Here is a 20,846-nt window from a genome sequence, read left to right as displayed (position 1 = left end):
CCTAAGGGGCAACATTTTCACACAGAGGGTGGTATGTGTATGGAATGAGCTGCCAGAGGATGTGGTGGAGGCTGGTACAATTGCAACATTTAAGAGGCATTTGGATAGGTATATGAATAGGAAGGGTTTGGAGCGTTATGGGCCGGGTGCTGGCAGGTGGGACTAGATTGGGTTGGGATATCTGGTCGGCATGGACAGGTTGGACCGAAGGGTCTGTTTTTATGTAGTACATCTCTCTGACTCTATGACCTTACATTTACCCTGTCATTATCCTTTCATGCTCCCTTTCTTTCTAATTTCATTTTAAGACCTCCCTTGCACATTCTGTACTTCTCAAGGCTTCTGTTGTTTTGAGCACTCAGTATGTGCCATAAGCCTCCCGTTTTCTCCTTATCCAATCCTGTACGTTCCTCGATATCCAGGATTCACTGAATTTGTTGGTCCCCTTTTACCTTTATTGGAACATGTTGGCCCTAACCTCATGATATTTCCTTCTTGAATGCATCCCACAGCTCTAACACAAGGTTTACCTAAAAATATCAGTTCCAGTCCACTTTGGCCAAATCATACCCAATCTTCTTAAAATCAGCTCTTCCCCAGTTGAGAACTTTGATTTCAGGACCATCCTTGTCCTTTTCCTTAACAATTTTGAATATAACAGAGTTATGGTCACTGTCAGCATAAAATGGTTCACCCCCCCTCCCCCCACCCACCTCCCAACACTGATGTTTCAACCACTTGCCCAATTTGTCAACTGAAACTAAGTACAGCAACACTCCTCTCTTGTAGGGCTTTCTATGGATGCATTTTAAGAACTCTGCTCCCTCTTAACCATTCACACTATGAGACCCCTATTAACGCCTCATTTTCCGCCTTGGGCCCCTGCAAACACATGCCACCAACATTGATTTCACCAGTGTCCTCATCTCCAGCCCTGCACCCCCCAATTATCTCTCAGCCCCCTCCCCTCTCCCCACCTCCCTTCCCCCCACATTCCTGTCAAAGGGTTTATGCCCCAAACGTCATTCTCCTGCTTTTCCCATGCTGCCTGACCTGCTGTGCTTTTCAAGCACCACATCTTTAGACATTGATCTCCAGAATTTGCAGTCCTCACTTTCTTCCACCCCCCAGTTAATGTTGAGGAATTTGAAATCCTCAAAATCAATATCCAACTACATTTAGACTACTTTGAACTTTATCTACATATCTGCTGTATTTTTCTCAGTCTGTTCGGGAGGGGGCTACAGTTCACAGTGATGTGAATGCTCCTTTTTGGTTTTAAATTCTACCCATATGGCTTAATTTCTCTGTGTACAGACTGGAAAGTGTAGAGTGTTTCTCTGGCTCAGCATGACACTCTGCACAAACTTGAGAGCGTGGAGTGTCTCTCCAGGTCCGGGTGATACTGTGTACAGACTGGACAGTGGGAGTGTCTCTCTGGGTCAGAGTAATGGCTTGTATCGTGTGGCCAGTAAATCCGGGAACGCGGAGCTTCTGCTGTCCCCGCGTTTGTGCAGTAGCTCCCTCTGGTACATTGTTTGAGCATTGACAGCGGACGAGGTTCCCTGTTGTTATTTATAAACGGACGGGTCGAACGACAGGGGAACTGAGATCGCGCTCACATCACCTGTACAGGGAGATGCTGAACGGGAACGTTACTAGGCGCCAGCAAATGCAGTCTTGTGTGGGAGATGCCATGGCTGGTTAGCGCTTCTGTCGATCGATGAGGACAGCTTGTGGGAAACATGGATGAGAAATGTAACAGGCGGCTGCTGTTGCTGGTGTTGGTCGTCTTGTTTGTGGTGATCATCTTCCAGTATGTTTGCCCTGGAGCCAGTTCCTGCCGAATGCAATGGGGGGACAGAGCCCTGGACTTTGGGCTCTCTCCCCTTGGTCAGCGTCCGGGGGCGGAGGAGCGGAGGTTCCAGGGTGCCTTCAATTTCACCGAGCGGGATCTCTGGAGGCGGCTGGATTTTGACATCAAAGGGGACGACGTGATCGTCTTCTTGCACATACAGAAGACCGGCGGCACCACTTTCGGGAGGCATCTGGTGCGGAACATCCGGTTGGAGCAGCCCTGTGACTGTCGGGCCGGACAGAAGAAATGCACTTGCCACCGGCCAGGCAAGAGAGAGAGCTGGCTGTTCTCCAGGTTCTCCACCGGCTGGAGCTGTGGGCTGCATGCAGATTGGACCGAGCTGGTCAACTGTGTGCCAGCCCTCATGGAGAACCCACAGCAGCGAGACACTCACAGGTGAGGAACAGGGCAAAGATATAAAGCTGAGCAACCAACCTGGGCCACAGCTTCCCTGGTCATGTCAGCACAGTATCAGGCTGTAGCCAGAGTCTGTTCTACTGACCGTCATCTTTGTTTTTGTTCAATATAAATAGCTTTCGGGTATAATCTTTATTCAAAATGGCCTGTGAAAATGCTTTTATACATTTTATCCAGTGATCATGTTTGTAAAAGATTGGAGAGGTGGGGTGGTGGTTGGAGTTCAAATTCTTGACCTTCCCTAAACTCAAATTTGATTTTTAAAGAAAGCCTTACAGGGCTGAGCAGATTTGGTTCAGAGGTACAAAGATCAACACACCGTAGGAGGAGCGCATCTCCTGCAGCAACAATCTGCATAGAAAGGAAAGGAATATGACTCAGAGGCATCTGCTTTTAAAGATGGAAAACAGCAGAACTTTAAAAAGAAATAATATTATGAACATTGAATGTAACTGAATCCAAAGTTGTGCCCAATTCAATCCTGATTTGTCTTATAACAACTTGATTTATCCGCTCGGTATTTCTTTATGAATCTTTCAGATTCCAATAGACAACATGAATTTTTTGTTTATTTGCAACTGGAAATCATGAACTTCATGCCTCTGTAGGTCCCTGGACAAATATCATCTTTAGAACTAAAGAACCTAATCATATTTTGCAACCCAGTATTCAAAGGTATTTAAAATCTTGGTTGAGTGTATGGTGCTGGAAAAGCACAGCAGGTCAGGCAGCATCCGAGGAGCAGGAGAATCGAGGCTTCAGGCAAGAGCCCCTTCATCAGGAATGAGGCTTGTGGGTCGGGGAGGGGTTACTGAGAGATAAATGGAAGGGGAGTAGGCCTGGGGAGAAGGTAGCTGGGAATATGAGGTGGAAATTGAGGCATTCTTCCTCCAGGTGTCAGGTAGTAAGGGTTTGGTGATGAAGGAAGCCCAGCACCTGCATGTCCTTGGTGGAGTGGGAGGGGGAGTTAAAATGTTCGCCCACGGGGTGGTGGCGTTGGTTGGTGTTGGTGTCCCAGAGATGTTCTCTGAAACGATCTGCAAATTGGCATCCTGTCTCCCTGATGTAGAGGAGACCTTATCAGGTGCAACAGATACAGTAGATAACGTGCATGGAGGTACAGGAAAATTCTGTCAGATGTGGAAAGGTCTTTTGGGGCCTTGGACAGAGGTGAGGTTGGGAAGTGGGGTGAGGGCTGGTGGGGAGCATGAATCTGACAAAGGAGTCGCGGAGGAAATGGTCTCTCTGGAATGTAGATGGGGTGGGAAGGAACTAGATCTCTAGTGGGTCAGCTCTGTTTGTAAGTGGTGGAAGTGTCAGTGGGTGATGCAATATATGTGGAGATAGGTGAGGTGGAAAGTGAGGACCAGTGGAGTTCTGTTCGTGTTGCGATTGGAGGATGGGGTTCAAATGGCAGAGGAGCGGGAAGTGGAGGAGATGCACTGGAGGGCATCGTCGACCAATTTTGTGTCCAAATCACTAGCAGCAGACCGAAGTACAAGGAGTACTGACTGCAGGAGCTAGCCACCCACCAAGAAGGCACATTTATCTTCCCCCACCCATTCCATTTTATAGGGTATAAGGCTTTGTCTTCAGTATGGTATGGGAAGCATCAACAATTGTATATTGTCGCTTGTTTCTGGACAAGGCAACTCTGTCGATATTATCAAAGCATTCTCCTACTGTATTAGACAGTGATATGAATAAAGCAACAAACCTTGGATTTTAGCACCGAGAGTTTCTATTTATTGAGGCACTTGAACTCTCATTCCAACAAGGTATTGATTTGGCCTAATAACTGCATGATATTTGGTTGTCCAGACCAAGAATGAAACAAAATGACTTGAATATTACAGAGGGCTCTATTTGTAGGTTCTACAAGTGTGAACAAGTTCTGTTTGTTTCCCAAGCAGGTCTTATAAAGCCAGCTCAAATTGGTAACTGCTCTTCAAAAATCAAACAAAATGTTGTAAGATGTATTTGAATGACTTGTGAATCTGCCCCCCAGGAACACCCAAGTACCTGCATTTCCATACTATATTCTCTGAACTGCACTCTAGCATAAACTTCAGAAAAAAACTCACACACTTAAAGGACAAAAACTTCAGTTATTTTTCGCAGTAGTTGGAATTCTATGTCTGAAATCCAATTATGACAGTTGAAGGTGGTCAGACATTTTCACATTGGCCTGTTAACCATCTTCCCCAAGATTCCAACACCCTTTTCAGGAAACCCAATAACAATATGGGTCAAACTCCCTAAAATTGGAGGAGGATCGAAATTACAGATCTCCACAAAGGAACATGAGGAATGGGATTATTTAAGACCAGCGAGCATCCTGAACCCTTATCCTGGGCCGTAACCCTTATCCTGGGCTGTAAAAGCCCACACTAAGGGAACAGTGGATGGAATTCTGGAATCGGGTGCTAATCACTAATTTTAAATCCAGCCAGCCTGCCTTCATTCTAACACCAATGGAGCTGTGAAAATTTGGGTTGATGTACCTGAACAATTTTCTACTTTATCTACATAGTTGCCAGTGCTGTAGCCATACTAGAACAGGGAGAAAGTGAGCACAGCAGATGCTGGAGATCAGAGTCGAGAGTGTGGTGCTGGAAAAGCACAGCAAGTGAGGCAGCATCCGAGGAGCAGGACAATCGACATTTCGGGCAAAAGCCCTTCATCAGGAATGAGGCTTGTGAGCCAAGGGGATGGCTCCACACCACACTTGTGCCATAATAGAACAGCTTAGCGTGAGGTTGTATCTTTGGAGCATAGGCCTACTGTACTATACTCAAGATGTCTTCCAGGGCATAACTTTTTTTGACTCCAGTGGACTAGGCCATTTCTTGTTACCAAGGGTGGGGGGGGGGGGGGGAGCTGAGAGTGCGATAGGTAGATGAAGGTATGGTTAATGTGATAGGTTGGAGAGGAGTGTGGAGTGGATAGGTGGGAAGGAAGATGGACAGGTAGGACAGGTCATGAGGGCGGTGCCAAGTTGGAAGGTTGGATCTGGGATAAGGTGGGGGGAGGGGAAATGAGGAGACTCGTGAAATCCAAATTGATCCCGTGTGGTTTGAGGGTCCCAAGGCGGTTGTTCCTCCAGGCATCGGGTGGTTAGGGTTTGGCAATTGCGGAAGCCCAGGACCTGCATGTCCTTGGTGGAGTGGGAGGGGGAGTTGAAGTGTTTGGCCACGGGACGGTGGGGTTGGTTGGTGCAGGTGTCCTGCAGATGTTCTCTAAAGCATTCTGCAAGTAGGCGTCCTGTCTCCCCAATGTAGAGGAGACCGCATCAGGAGCAACGGATACAGTAAATGACGTGTGAAAATGTAGGTAAAACTCTGATGGATGTGGAAGGCTCCTTTGGGACCTGAAGATCACCTGGACCATCTTAGACACCTCCCTCCCCTTCCTGGACCTCCCCATCTCCATCAACGGTGACAGACTCAATACGGGCATCTTCTACAAACCAACTGACTCCCACAGCTACCTGGACTACACTTCCTCCCACCCTGCCTCCTGTAAAAACATTATCCCTTATTCCCAATTCCTTCAACTCCACTGCACCTGCTCTGAGGAGGACCAGTTCCACCACAGAATACAGCAGATGGCCTTCTTCTTCAAAGACCGCAATTTTCCCTCCCACGTGGTCAATGATGTATCTTTGGAGCACAGGCCTACAGTACTATACTCAAGATGTCTTCTGGGGCATAACGTTTTCTGACTACAGTGCACTAAGCCATTTCTTGATACCAAATGGATTGAATTGAATTAGCACCAGTCCAATTCCCCAGGTGTGGGGTTCCTCTGCTTTCTATCTCGTTCCTTTCTTAAATATTTGCCAAATAAAATGCATAACTGCAAATGGTGGAAATCTGAAACAAAAACAGATATTTCTGGAGAAACTCAACAGGTCTGGCAGCATGTATGGAGAGAAAGCAGAATCAACATTTCAAGTCCACTGACACTTCTTCTCCAGTTCCGGTGATGGTGTTTTAAGTTCGTTCCCCTCTACCACTTTTTGATTTTCAATTATCGTTTGGACATGTTCCAAGTCTCTTACAGTGAAGATAGACACAAAACGCCTGTTCAAAGCCTTCACCATTTTTTTGTATGGGAATGCTGGATGACAAGAGAAATTGAGGTTTTGGTCAAGAATAAGAAGGAAACATAAGTCAAGTATAGACAGCAGGGATCATGTGGATCCCTAGAAGAGGATGAAGGCAGTAGGTTGTCTACTTAAGAGGGAAATCAGGAGGGCAAAAAGGCGATATGAGATAGTTTTGGCAAATAGGGTTTAGGAGATTCCAAAGCGATTCTACAAATACATTAAGGACAAAAGCGTAACAAGAGAGAGAATAGGGCCCCTCAAAGATCAGCAAGGCCACTTATGTCTGGAACCATACGAGATGAGGCAGATACTAAAACAAGTATTTTGCATTAGTCTTTACTGTGGAGAAGGATATGGAAGATGGAGAACATGGGAAAATAAATATCAACATCTTGAAAAATGTCCACATTACAAAGGAGGAAGTGTTGGATATCTTAAAATGCATAAAAGTGAATAAGTCTCCAGGACCTGATCAGGTATACTCTAGAACTTGGTGGGAAGCTAGGAAAGCATTTGCTGGGCCCCTTGCTGAGATATTTGTATAACCAATAGTCACACATGAGGTGTCAGAAGACTAGAGGTTGACTAAGCTGGTGCCACTATTTAAGAAATGTGGTAAGGAAAAGCCAGGAAACTATAGATCGATATTGGGCAAGTTGTTGGAGGGAATCCTGAGGGACAGGAATTAGAAGTATTTGGAAAGGCAATGACTGATCAGGGATAGTCAATGTGGCATTGGCAATCATGTCTTATTAACTTGATTGAGTTTTTTGAAGAAGTATTGAAGAGGATTGATGAGGGTGGAACAGTGGATGTGATCTATATCGACTTCAGTATGGCGTTTAACATGGTGCCTCATGGTAGACTGGTTAGAAAGGTTCAATCACATGGACTACAGAAAGAACTAGCCATTTGGTTACAGAACTGGCTTGAAGGTAGAAGACAGAGGGTCGTGATGGTGGATTGCTTTTTAGACTAGAGGCCTGTGACTAGTGGCGTGCCATAAGGATTGGTGCTTGGTCCACTGCTTTTTGTCACTTACATAAATTATTTGAATATGTACTTAGAGATGTGGTTAATAAGTTTGCAGACGACACAAAAATTGGAGGTGTAGTGGTCAAAGAAGAAGGTTACCTCAGGGTACAACGGGATCTTGATCAGATGGGCTGAGGACTGGCAGATAGACTTTTATTTAGATAAATATGAGGTGCTGCATTTTTGGAAAGGCAGATCAGTGTAGAACTTAGACACTTAATGGTAAGGTCCTGGGGAATGTTGCTGAACAAAGAGACCTTTGAGTGTAGATGCATAGTTCCTTGAAAGTGCAGTCCCAGGTAGACAGGATAATGAAGAAGTCGAGAATGTGGTGCAAGGTAGCTGAGAGTGTGAAAGGTAGATGGAGGTGCGGGTAATGGTGATAGGTCAGAGGGGAGGGTGGAGCAGATAGGTGGGAAGGAAGATGGACAGGTAGGACAGATCATGAGGGCAGTGCCGAGTTGGAAAGTTGGATAAGGTGGGGGGAAGGGAAATGAGGAAACTGGTGAAATCCACATTGATGCCATGAAGTTGGAGGGTCCCAAGGCAGAAGATGAGGCGTTCTTCCTCCAGGCGTCAGGTGGTTAAGGAGTGGCAATGGAGGAGGCCCAGGACCTGCATGTCCTTGGTGGAGTGGAAGTGGGAGTTGAAGTATTCGACCACGGGGCGGTGGGGTTGATTGGTGTGGGTATCCCGGAGATGTTCTGTGAAGCGCTTTGCGAGTAGGGCTCTTCAGAGAACATCTCCGGGACACCCGCACCAACCAGCCCCACTGCCTGGTGGCTGGACACTTCAACTCCCCCTCCCATTCTGCCAAGGACATACAGGTCCTGGGCCTTCTCCATCGCCACTCCCTAATACCTGTCACCTGGGAGAAAAACGCCTCATCTTCCGCATTGAAACCCTCCAATCCCAAGGCATCAATGTGGATTTCACCAGTTTCCTCATTTTCCCTCTCCCCACCTTATCACAGATCCAACCTTCCAACTCATGACCTGTCCTACGTGTCCATCTTCCTTCCCACCTACCCGCTTCGACCTATCACCATTACCCCCACCTCCATCTACCTATCACACTCTTGGCTACCTTCCCACCAGCAGCACCCCCCCCTGCCATTTATCTGACCACCCCCTCGTTCACAATCTCACTTCTGATTAAGGGCTTTTGCCCGAAATGTCAACTCTCCTGCTACTCGGATGCTGTCTGACCTGCAGTGCTTTTCCAGCACCACACTCTCGACTCTAACCTCCAGCATCTGCAGTCCTCACTTTCGCCCAGGGTAGTAAAGAAGACATTCAGTGTGCTTGCCGTTATTGGTCAGTGCATTGGAACAGGAATTGGAAGGTCACGTTGGGGTTGTACTGGACATTGTTCTTTTGGAATGCTGCTTGCAATTCTCAAGTCCCCGCTATTGGAAGGAAATTGGGAAACTTGAAAAGGTCCAGAAAAGATTTACAAGGATATTGCCAGGTTTGGAGGGTTTGTGCTATCAGGAGAGGCAGAATAGGCTGGGACTATTTTTCTTGGAGCATCGGAAGCTGAGGGGTGACCTGATAGATGTTTATAAAATTATGAGAGGCATAGAAAGGCTGAATAAACAAGATCTTTTCCCTGGGATAGGGGAGTCCAAAACTACAGGGCATAAGTTTAAGGTGAGAGGAGAAAAATTTAAAAGGGTCCTAAGGGGCAACATTTTCATGCAAAGAATAATGCCTGTATGGAATGAGCTGCCAGAGGAAGTGGTGGAGGCTGGTACAATTAAAACATTTAAAAGGCATTTGAATAGCGAGGGTTCAGAGGGATATGGGCCGAATGCTGGCAAATGAGACTAGATTTATTTAGAATATCTGGTAGGCATGGACTGACAGGTCTGTTTCCATGGTGTCCTGCTCCATGACTCTAATTGTGTTCCAATTGCCCAGAGTCATTCTCTGGAGGAACAACGCGAGTTACCCTGTTCCTATTCAAATACTTGTAGATGCTCTTACTGTCTAGTTTTATCATTGCTAGCTCAATTTGTCCCATACGTCTGTCTTTCATTTTAAATTGCATGTTTCTTGACAGTTTGATAGAACTCAGTGATAAAGGAATGGGCCAATTGGTAGCTCACAGACAGAAAAGGCCAGGGCAATCTTGAGACAAGGCAGACAGGCAAGGCAAAACTCTACTACGACCAAAAACCAGGTGATTTGTGCTAACAAATATCTGTTCCTCCTATTATGTTCTTTTAAACTTGATTTCCAGGAGCCCCTGCTTCCACTTTGGGACAGACACCATTGAGCTTTTTCTGTTACAATTTTCTGGTTCTGTTTTACATTTTGCTGCTATTTTGATCCCTTAGAAGCATGAAAATGAATTGATAAGCCTACCGCTTGTGCTAATGGTGTGCACCAATGTTTGCACAGCACTGCACACTCTCACAAACTTGGGCTCCTGGAAAGTAGCATAATCATTGTGTCTTCCTCAGCAAATCCATTTACATGCTACCTCTAAAATCCCATGCTGTCTCAGTTTGATTTGGTTGCTCATACCCTATTATTCCACATATTCCACTTGCAGACTCTGCCTTTCTGAGAACTTTGTAAGGCAGACACTGGAACATATTGAGATAGCACAGAGGAGCCAGTTTACAGCCCACAGACCTTGCAGCATGCTCCACAGCTTTCCTACATCATGGCCAATGTGATTCATGTCATTATTTCCTCACAATCACTAGAGTCCTGGAGAGCTTCCTTTCCTTTGACTAAATGGACCTTGATCAGATGGGCCAATGGGCCAAAGAGTGGCGGTTAGAGTTTAGTTTAGAAAAATGTGAGGTGCTGCATTTGGAAACACAAATCAGGGCAGGACCTAGATACTTAATGGTAAGGTCCTGAGGAGTTTGCTGAACAAAGAGACCTTGAAGTGCAGATTCATAGTTCCTTGAAAGTGGAGTCGCAGGTGGATAGGATAAAGAGACCATTGAGTATGCTTTGCTTTATTGGTCAGAGCATTAAGTATGGGAATTGGGAGGGCATGTTGCAGGTGTACAGGACATTGGTTAGGCTACTTTTGGAATATTGCATGGAATTCTGATCTTCCTCCTGTCAGAAAGATGTTGTGAAACATGAAAGGGTTCAGAAAAGATTTACAAAGATATTGCCATGGTTGGAGGATTTGGGCTATAGGGAGAGGCTGAATAGGCTGGGGCTGTTTTCTCTGTTTCAGTGCTGCCACATCTCTATGACTCTATGTTGTGTTAAATGAGTGTCCTTAGTGACAATGCCTCCAGTACCCTACAGGAAAACACTCCCCTTCTATTTTCATACCCCCAGAGAATGAAGTCCTTCGCTTCTAGTCGTGTATTGCCCACCTCTTAATCTGAGTTATGTTATCCCTGAGTATGGAGAGCCCACCCTCAGAAATTATCCTCTACCCAAAGGAACCTTGCAACATTTCTTCATTACTCACATTGATTGTATCTGCATCGTAATCTGCATCCGCATTCTCACCTCACTGACAATGTAAGTGGCACTGAGATCAGTCAGGGCACCCTTGGCTATAATTTTAAATGCTAGCTCTATACTTTGTTGGTTCATGAGAACATTAGGCATACACATTACTGATGATGTGAACAAACAAAAGGTGTCCCATTGGAAGACCATCATTCCTTGTGATGATGCTTGATGCTCTACTCCTTTCACTTCTGATAACCTTATCAGTACTTGGTGGTATAGTGAGGCTACAGAAAATTTACACGTAGTGCTACTTAAGAGATATTTACAAAGCTACAGATTGGATGGCTTAAATGATCACCTGAACCATACATATGCCATCAGAACTTTGTCTTTGTGGACCATCATTTCCAGGTACTGCTCCAACATCTCTAGCTGATTGGGGTCAGCCTGCTGACTGCTACCCACTGGTGTCAGTGATGTGATAACCTTGGCAGGGATCCTTTGTGTCTTAAAGCCTGGAGGCCTTCTGAGCCTGACATGCTGAAGGTAATGGGTCACTTCTGTAGCAGGTTGTTTTTGGAGTGCCCTGAGATAAGTACCCTGTGATGTATGGATGACACTCTTCCTTCTTGTGAGTGTGCGATGGCATCTCCCTGACTCCTTAAGGAGAAGGGGCACCTGGAGAGAAGTCAAAGTGAGCCCCCCTTGTCTTACCATTGATGAAGTGCACCCATGAAGTGCAGGTCAGAGTGCATATCTGCCAGCCATAGGGCGCTTTATTGGAACTGGATCCCCAAAGGCAGCAGCTTCCTCATGAAGGCAGCCAAGACCTCACTGTTTGGAATCATGGCAGTAGACTTTGGACACTCTTCTAGTTCAAAATGATGTTTCCCTGTTTGTCTCCACATGTCCAACCCATAACTTAGAGTTCATCATCCATATGAGGCTGAGCTGGGGTCTGGGTTTCAGCAGGTCTCTGGAGTCAGAAAAAGTAACCTTTGCTTCTGTATTGGCCAGGGACTTGTTTGTGATCACAAGCTTACTCTACATTCTGTATGTGTGCTGGTGGATGTCATGTAGGCAAATGCCATGCCAGTGTCCAATTTGAAGGTAGGGTTATTTTCTCAGAGTTGGTGGTGGAGCTTGAAGGAGGAGCTGAGGGTGGAGAGTGGGAAAGAGTACCCACTTCTTCTTTCATATTTCACTTAGTAACTGGAATGGAGAAAAGAAAGAACATGGTGCTAGTTATATGTACTCCCTGATGGAAACAAGGCCCTCCTATGTCAACACATTTGACAATAGCAAACTGGGGACATCTTCACTAATGTCGTGAGAGAATCCTATCTCTCTGATGAAACTGTCTTGGTCATAATCCTCCTCTTCCTTCTTTTTGAAATGGGTGAAGATGCGGATGTCTGGCATCCGCTTGCTGACAGTCTGGACCCCTTCCTCCTGTCAAACAATGAAGGTTGGAGTGCCATAGCAATGGGTATGTGAGCATCAGCATGTATGACCAGGCCACTCCTGAGCTTTGCACAGTAAGTGATTCCCAATTGAGGACTGGTAGAATATTGCCAGAATGAGGTGACTGTGGCACATTCAGTGCACATATCCTACTTGGTGCTGAGGCTTGTGGGTGAGCCTCTCTCTGACATATCTCTGCTCTGCCTCAGTTAGACTGAGTGACGTCTGCAAAAGTGTCAGCTGACAGTGAGCAGATAGTGCCAACTACCTGTGCAGAATGTAGGAAACCCTTTATTCTTTTCCTGCACACTAAATTTTAACAGGCACTGAGCCTTGCTGTGGCCTCTATTCAGACTGCCTTGGTCCGATGAGAGGACCTTAGGGAACAGGAACTGCTGCCTTTCCTGGATAGCCCAGACAGGGACCTTGTTAACAGTGGTGCTAGTTTCCTCTTGCTGTGAGACATCTCCATGGGAATGTGGGTTTGAGAGGGAAGGGGTCAACACAGGCTGCCTGTTGCCTCCTCTGCACTGAGTGGATGCCTGTTCATATGACCTTTAAGTAAGGCATCCTTGCCTTCAACCGTGGTAGATCCCCGTGGAGGTGAGAACTTCCTGCTCACCTCTCCACCTCATCAAATTCACTGTTCTCCTCACAAGAGCAGCAAATACATGAGAACACCACCAGCTGCAAGTTCCCCTTCAAGCCACTCACCATCCTGACTTGGAAAATGACAGCATTCTGTCATTGCCACTGGGTCAAAATCCTCAAACCCCCTCCCAAAAAGCATTTTGAGTCTATTTACAGCAAATGAATTGCAGCAGTTCAAGAAGGCAGCTCACCACCACCTTCTCAAGGGCAATTATGAATGGGAATAAATGCTGGTCCATCCAGTAATGCCCACACCTCATGAATGAATTAAAACCTTAGGGCAAGGTTTATTGCATCAGGTTTTTGCTGTACCTCACTTCTAGTCAAACTGGCATCTTCACTGTTTCCAAAACTATTATTCAAATATGCAAAATCATGTTAACAAATATGGTAAGCATGAAAACTGAAAGAATGTTATGCTATCCAAGTAGGCTAGGATCAGGATCAACTGATGGATTCTGGTTAATATAAAGGATAAAACTTTACTTAATAGTCTGATGTATCCTACAATATTTAGTGTATCTTGACAACAACTGGAGAAGGTACATGGCTTTTCCAACTTCTGTGTATTTGTGGTTTGATCAGAAGGGACATTGTCAAGTGGATTGGCCCCTAGGCTAGCAATATGCACATTTAGATAACTTATACAATAATTAAATGCTGACTGGAAGAAAGCTATTTACAATATTTCCTCTGAAAGAAATGTTCTAAAATCAATTAAATGGGAGAGGGTGAATCAACCTCAGACTTTATTAGCCGAGCTTATTAAGTACTTGTTTTTCTAGTTAGGCAATTGTAAGTTAGAAAAGCATTAGGTGATCTAGGAGGACTACCTGTAGTAGTGCTTTTACATTCTTTAAACAATTGAGAAAGACATGGGCATTGATCTGAAATCCGATAATGAAGAATGAATTTTAGTTTTAACCTTGTAATTTGGATAGTGTAATGATTGGAATGAGATCAGCCAGATGGATCTCACAGAATATGAGTTCTCTGATTGGTGCTGTTAACCTGAGCTAACAGGGTCAATGTCATGTACTATGTACTTGTAAATAAAGTGTGACTTGATGACGGGATACCGACCTTCGTGGAGTTGTTTCAGATAGCATTTAGAATGGCCTACATCTGTGATCTAATTTCTTGTTTAAACACCAGCAAACCTATTTAAATAGGTTATTCTGTGTTGAAGTCTAGAGAGTAAACATAATATATCTATTCATTTAAGTATAATGTGGATGCTATCTTATAAATCAGACACAGTGCCACCCAGCTCCTGTTAGAAAGTCTACACAGCAGACATATTAACATGTATCAAACTAATAATGTGACCAACATCTCTACTACCTCCTGTTTCATGATTATTTTGGTAATATATATTCCATTGGTTAAAAGCAACTGTAAAGTATTCATTTAGTACCACAATAATGCCATCTGTTTCTATAAATATGTCTCATTTTTTGATGTCTACTTAACCTCACCCCTCCTTTTACTACCCTTTAACTATTTATACGCTGATAGAAGGCTTTTGAATTTTCCTTGTGTTAACCTGATCAGTCTCCTATTCTGTCTTTGTTTTCCTTGTTCATTTCTCCTTTGAACTTATTGTATTCAACTTAGTTCTCACTTGCATGTTCACTGCTTTATCCAACCTCCCAATACTGCTGCTGTAATCCCAGATTCTTGTCCTGCCACTTCATTCCACCTTCCACTCTCACAACTTCATCTACAAGTCCTTTCATACTACTTTATGCCAGATCCACTCTCAATTTTAAGCTTCTCTACATTCTGCATATTTTTGAATTCACCTGTTCAGAAATGTAAGTACACACCTGTAGAGCAGGTGGGGCTTGAACCTAGGTCTCTTGGCTGTAAGGTAGGGATACTATTACCGCACCAGAAGAACCCCTAATGTACATTTCCTATCATTCTCTTATTTAACTGATTTTTCTAATCAACCTATTCAGAGATTTTATAAGACACCTCCAGAGCAGTAGGACTTGCACCCAGGCCTCTCAGTCCAGGGGTAGGGATTGCACTTCAAGGAATGTTTTCATATACATTCTCTAATACTAACTCCCTGTAAGGACTACCCGTCTTTGAAAGACACAAAATGGCTGACAAGCGTTAAATAGAATTAAACAGCCTACTCCAGCATTAAGTGAAACGTAATGGTACCTTTGAACAGGGCTACTCCAAGGTGATCAGAGGCCCTACACAAACAGTCATCCTAGACAGTGTGATAAGAGGATATCTAAGGATAGACATAAATTCATTAAAATATGAAATGTGATTGATTCCAGTCTCATTAATGAAAGGACATTGTCCTATTAGGTGAACAATGCCAGTTGGAACAAGGGATATAAATCTCAGTCCATGAGACAGTCAGCCCAACTTATTTTACAGCTGTGAAAACAACAGCTGAAGTTATTTTGTAGTAATCAGTTGTTTCTTTGAAGTTACTCACAATATTAAGAAATAGGTTCTAGTTAAAGATCCTTCAGATAATCAGAGATAGGTTTCAATGTAAATATATATACACATATATAATCAAAATATAATAGAATCATTAGGGGAAAACATTCAAACATCGATTTTAAAGTTAATTAGCCTCAGAAAACACTTTCCTTATCTTTAAAAAAGATGCTGGACATGTCCTGAACGAAATAGATTGTTCACAACTTATTAGTTAAAAAATGCCAATAGTAGAAGTAGCTGTAAAACTTTACTTATAACTAACCTTATAATAGGAATTAATACTATGAGTCTTATAGCAGTTAGTTGGAACCAACTGTCTTTTGTATATTTTATATATAATTGGGGCAGTGGAAAATATAAGACAAGTAACAGAATTTGATAGAGGTAGCAAAGGAATTCAAGGGGCAACAACATTCAAGCAGTACTTAGAGATAAGCAAGTTTGGGACAGGTCCAAAGGAGTATAACCAGTAAATTGGGAATGCATAGAAAGATCCCAAGGCCTGGGGATTACAATATCTGTGAAACATCATGAGATCATGGGAACCTGGGTATGTCCATAAGAATGCCCATCATTGATTAAGTGTTTCACAGGATTGGATGTATAGAATAGAGGGGAAGGACGTAGTGACCATATTGTATGTAATTATTGTAACACAAAATGTATAAAAATCCATAATGGTTCATCTTGTCATCAGGTGCCAAGGTACTATGATCTGGATAACAAAACAAAGAACTGTGGATTCTGAAGAGCTGAAAAAGTCAGTACGGAAATTGCTGGAGGAACTTGAAAGGTGGAAGCACCTGTTAAGAAACAAATGAGTTACCAATATGAGTCCTATGACCCTGAATTGAACAAGGGTCACTAGATTTGGAATGTGAACTCTGTATTCCCTCTATAGTTGCCACCAATCCTGCTGAGTTTCTTCAGGAATTTTTGTTTTGCTGTGATCAGGAAATGCTTTCCCATACTCTCTGCTTGTCCAATTTTACGTTGTTGCAAAGTGACCATGCCCTGATGTTCAACAGCATTTGTCATTTTGGAAAATAAGAAAAAGGGTCAAGGTAGTTCTGTCAATAAAGGGCTTGATAAGTACAACATTGAGAAATAATCTTGGTCCAGAGGATCAACATATAGAATCAGCTTGTATGGAAATATGAATTAGCAAAGGAAATAATTCGCTAATGGAAATAAGTTTATAGGACCCATAAAATTAGCTGGTCTCAGGGCAGATAAAGAAATAATACAGGCTTGTAAGAAAAGTATTATAACAATTATGGGACATTTAACTTTTTTTATTCATTCATGGGACACAGTCTTTGCTGACTGTCCAGCATTTATTGCCTGCTGCTACTTGCCCTTGAACAGGTAGTGGTGGGCTGCCTTCTGGAACCGCCGCAGACTATGTGCTGTAGGTTGACCCACTATGCTCTTTGAGAGGGAATTCTAGGACACTGAAGGAACAGCAATATACTTTCAAGCCATAATGGTGAGGGGAACTTGCAGGTGGTGGTTTTCCCATTTATCTGCTGCCCTTGTCCTTCTAGATATGTGTTGTAAAGGAGCTGCTAATAGTACACACTGCTGTTACTGAGCATCAGTGATGGAGGGAGTAGATGCTTGTGGATATGGTGTGAATTGAAGTGGGCTACTTTGTGCTTGATGCTGTCAAGCTTCTTAAGTATTGTTGGAGCTGTACCACATCCAGGCAAGTGGGGAGTATTTCATCAAACCCTTGACCTGTGCCTTGTAGGTGATGGACAGTCTTTGAGGAGTCAGGAGGTGAGTTACCTACTGCGGTATTCCTAGCCTCTTACCTGCTCTTATAGCCACCGTGTTTATGTAGTGAGTCAAGTTGAGTTTCTGGTTAATGGTAACCACCAAGATGCTGATAGTGAGGGGTTCAGTGATGGTAACACCAATAAATGTCAAGGGGTGATGGTTAGATTGTATCATATTGACGATAGTCATTGCCTGTCATTTGTGTGGTCTGCGTGTTGCTTGCCATTCATCAGCCCAAGCCTGGATATTGTCCAGAAATTGTTGCATTTCACTATGGACTGCTTCAGTGTCTGAAGAGTCGTGGATGGTGCTGAACATTTGCAATCATCAGTGAACATCCCCACTTCTGACCTTATGATAGTGTGAAGGTAATTGATGAAGCAGCTGAAGATAATTGGTCACGGACACAACCCTGCAAAGATGTCCTGGAGCTAAGATGACTGCCCTCTAAAACTATGACCACCTTCCTGTGTGCTGAGAGTTTGCCCCTGAGACCCACTGATTCCACAATCTTGGTATTTTTTCAAGGTTACTATGCCCTTGAGGATTTTTTTCCCGGAGAGGGGTAATTGGCCAGACTCCAACTAGGCTGGGTTCAAAAGGTTTATTGTACCCTTTTTGTTTACCCTGAACAGATAGGTTTTCTTGTCTTTAAAAACACGGTATAATCAAAGGGAGCGGCCAGCTAGCTGAGTAGCTAGCCTTTGTTTAGATTAGAGTTTTTGCTTCAGTTCAGGAGCAGTGTGGGTGAAGAAAGGCTGCTGGGGCAAGACCAGCCATGTACACTCTCTCTGACTTAAAACCTATAAGCCCTGGTTTGTTTCATTTTTACACTTTGTGCTAAGGAATTTGTTTATTGGGACTGTTGCAAGTATTTTTGGAACAGTATCATTAAGTCGGGATAGTCTGTCGGGTTTTTGGATAGGATATGTTATCCAGTATTCTATTTTCTGTTTTTTTTGTTTCATTCCATAAACTTGGCAGTTGGATCAGCTAATTCACTCTGGGAATATCCAGTATACACTTCCCTAAAACAAATAGCAAAGTTATGGTCTGGGTTACCTGCTTAAAAGTGTTTTGAGGGGTTGGGCTTGGACCATAACATGCCACACTTGGTCGAATGCAGCCTTGATGTCAAGTGCTGTCACCTTCATTTCAGGTCTTCTGTCCATGTTTTAACCAAGGCTGTAATAAGGTCAGGAGCTGAATGGCCCTGCTGGAATCCAAACTGGGTGTCACTGAAGAGGTTATTGCTGAGTAGATGTTGCTTGATAGCACTGTTAATGATATTTCCTTCACTTGAATGATGATCGAGAGTAGACTGATGGAGTTGCTTGGGTTGGATTTCTCATGCTTTTTATGTGCAGAGGTTAAAAATCACACAACATCAGGTTATAGTCCAACAGGTTTATTTGGAAGTACAAGCTTTCGGAGCACTGCTCCTTCATCAGGTAGCGAGCCACCCCAATACAATACTAGAACTTCCACTTTATGTGCAGGACATACCTGAGCAATTTTCCACATTGCCAGGGTAGATATCAGTGTTGTAATTGTACTGGTAGAGCTTGGCTAGGGCAGCAGAATGTTCTGGAGCACAAGGTATTCAGTACTATTGCCAGAATGTTGTCAGAATCCTTTGCAGTATTCAGTGCCTCCAACTGTTTCTTGATATCAGCTAAAGTGCAGCGAACTGGCATCTGTAATTCTGGGGATCACTGGCGGAGGCTGCAACGATTCATCTACTTGGTACTTCTGGCTAAAGATTGCTACAAATGCTTCAGCCTCATCTTTTTATGGCTAAGGATAATTGTAGAGCTACCTCCTCCAGTAAATTGCAGAATTGTCCACCATCATTTATGACTGGATGTGGCAGGACTGCAGAGCTTAGATCTGACAAGCCCTCCCACAGTCTCTTGAGCTTAGGTTAATCCCCTAGCTTGATAGTAATGGTTGAGTGAGGGATATGCTGGCCTATGAGGGTGCAAATTGTGCTGGAGTACAGTTCTGCTGCTGTTGATGCCCCGCAGTGCCTCATGGATGTCCAGTCTTGAGTTGCTAGATGTATTTGAACTCTGTCCCATTTAGCATGATGATAGTGCCACATCATAAAATGGAAGTTATTTTCCATTTGAAGGTGGTCTTCTTCTCACCAAGGACCATGCGGTGGTCTCTCTTATTGATACTATCATGGACAGATTCATCTGCAGCTGTCAGATTGGTAAGGATGAAGTCAAGTCTGTTTTTCCCTCTTGTTGGCTCCCTCACTTCTTGCTGCAGACCCTTGCTGTAGCTAAGTCCTTTAGTGCTTGACCAGCTTGAAATCCCCACCCAGAGTAGATTTTGTACCCATGCCATCCTCAGTGCTTCCTCCAAGTGTTGTTCAACATGAAGGAATATAGATTCATCAGCCAAGGGAGGATGGTATGTGCAAACCAGCAAGAGGTTTCCTTGTCCATGTTTAACTTGGTTAGAGACAAAAAGAACTGCAGGTGCTGGAATCCAGAGTAGACACGCAGGAAGCTGAAAGAACACAGCAAGCCAGGCAGCAAAAAGAGGAAGAGAAGTCAACGTTTTGAGTGTAACCCTTCTTCAGCACTGGAGGTGGGTTTGGTCCTGAAGGGTTACACTTGAAACATTGAAGTCTCTACCTCCTGATGCTGCCTGGATGCTGTGTTTCTCCAGCCTCTTGTGTGTCATGTTTAACCTGAAGCTATGAGACTTCTTGGGCTCCAGAGTCAATGCTGAGGACTTTCAGGGCAACCTCCTCTCAACTGTATACCACTGTGTGTCGTTACCTCTGTAAGGTCTGTCCTGCCGGTGAAACATTGTCTTTAAGGTATGATTCCGTGAGAATGACTAAGTCATGCTGTTTCTTAACTAGTGTACATAACAGCACCTCCAATTTTGGCATAAGCCCCCAGATGTTAGTAAGGATGACTTTGCGGGGTTTATGGGCTGTATCTGCTGTTGTCTTTTCCAGTGCCTGTATCAATGCCATGTGGCCCATCTGATTTCACTTCTTTGAGATTTCACAGCATTTGATATAACTGAGTGGCATGCTAGATCACTTCACAGGGCAGTTGAGAGTCAACCACATTGCTGTGGGTCTGGAGTCTCATGTCGGTCAGACCAGGTCAGGATGGACATTAGTGAGGCAGATAAGTGGATAAGATGGATAAGTCCCCATGGCCCAATGATACCTACTCCAGGTTAGAACATAGGACATAGAACATAGAACAATACAGCACAGAACAGGCCCTTCGACCCACGATGTTGTGCCAAACATTTGTCCTAGCTTAAGCACCCATCCATGTACCTATCCAATTGCCGCTTAAAGGTCACCAAAGATTCTGACTCTACCACTACCACAGGCAGCGCATTCCATGCCCCCACCACTCTGGGTTAAGAACCTACCCCTGACATCTCCCCTATACCGAGGTAAAAACAATGACTGCAGATGCTGGAAACCAGATTCTGGATCAGTGGTGCTGGAAGAGCACAGCAATTCAGGCAGCATCCGAAAAGCTTCGAAATCGACGTTTCGGGCAAAAGCCCTTCATCAGGAATAAAGGCAGAGAGCCTGAAGCGTGGAGAGATAAGCTAGAGGAGGGTGGGG

General features: G+C 44.2%; 2 protein-coding genes across 2 annotated transcripts in view; one reads left to right on the top strand and one right to left on the bottom strand.

Moving 5' to 3' along the window:
- The window catches only part of uggt2 (UDP-glucose glycoprotein glucosyltransferase 2), a 386,557-nt gene extending 384,866 nt beyond the window's left edge, over positions 1 to 1,691 (bottom strand). The window contains exon 1 of the mRNA XM_043691459.1: positions 1,628 to 1,691. The gene's annotated coding sequence lies outside the window, so the exon portion shown is untranslated. The remainder of the gene's footprint in view (positions 1 to 1,627) is intronic.
- Positions 1,129 to 20,846, top strand: part of hs6st3b (heparan sulfate 6-O-sulfotransferase 3b) — a 64,801-nt gene continuing 45,083 nt past the window's right edge. The window contains exon 1 of the mRNA XM_043691461.1: positions 1,129 to 2,254. Within this exon, the coding sequence (XP_043547396.1) occupies positions 1,746 to 2,254 (509 nt within the window). The 5' untranslated portion in view covers positions 1,129 to 1,745. The remainder of the gene's footprint in view (positions 2,255 to 20,846) is intronic.

Source organism: Chiloscyllium plagiosum, chromosome 6 (genome assembly GCF_004010195.1).
Source record: "Chiloscyllium plagiosum isolate BGI_BamShark_2017 chromosome 6, ASM401019v2, whole genome shotgun sequence".
Taxonomy (NCBI): Eukaryota; Metazoa; Chordata; class Chondrichthyes; order Orectolobiformes; family Hemiscylliidae; genus Chiloscyllium; species Chiloscyllium plagiosum.
This window is presented reverse-complemented; position numbering and strand designations above follow the sequence as displayed.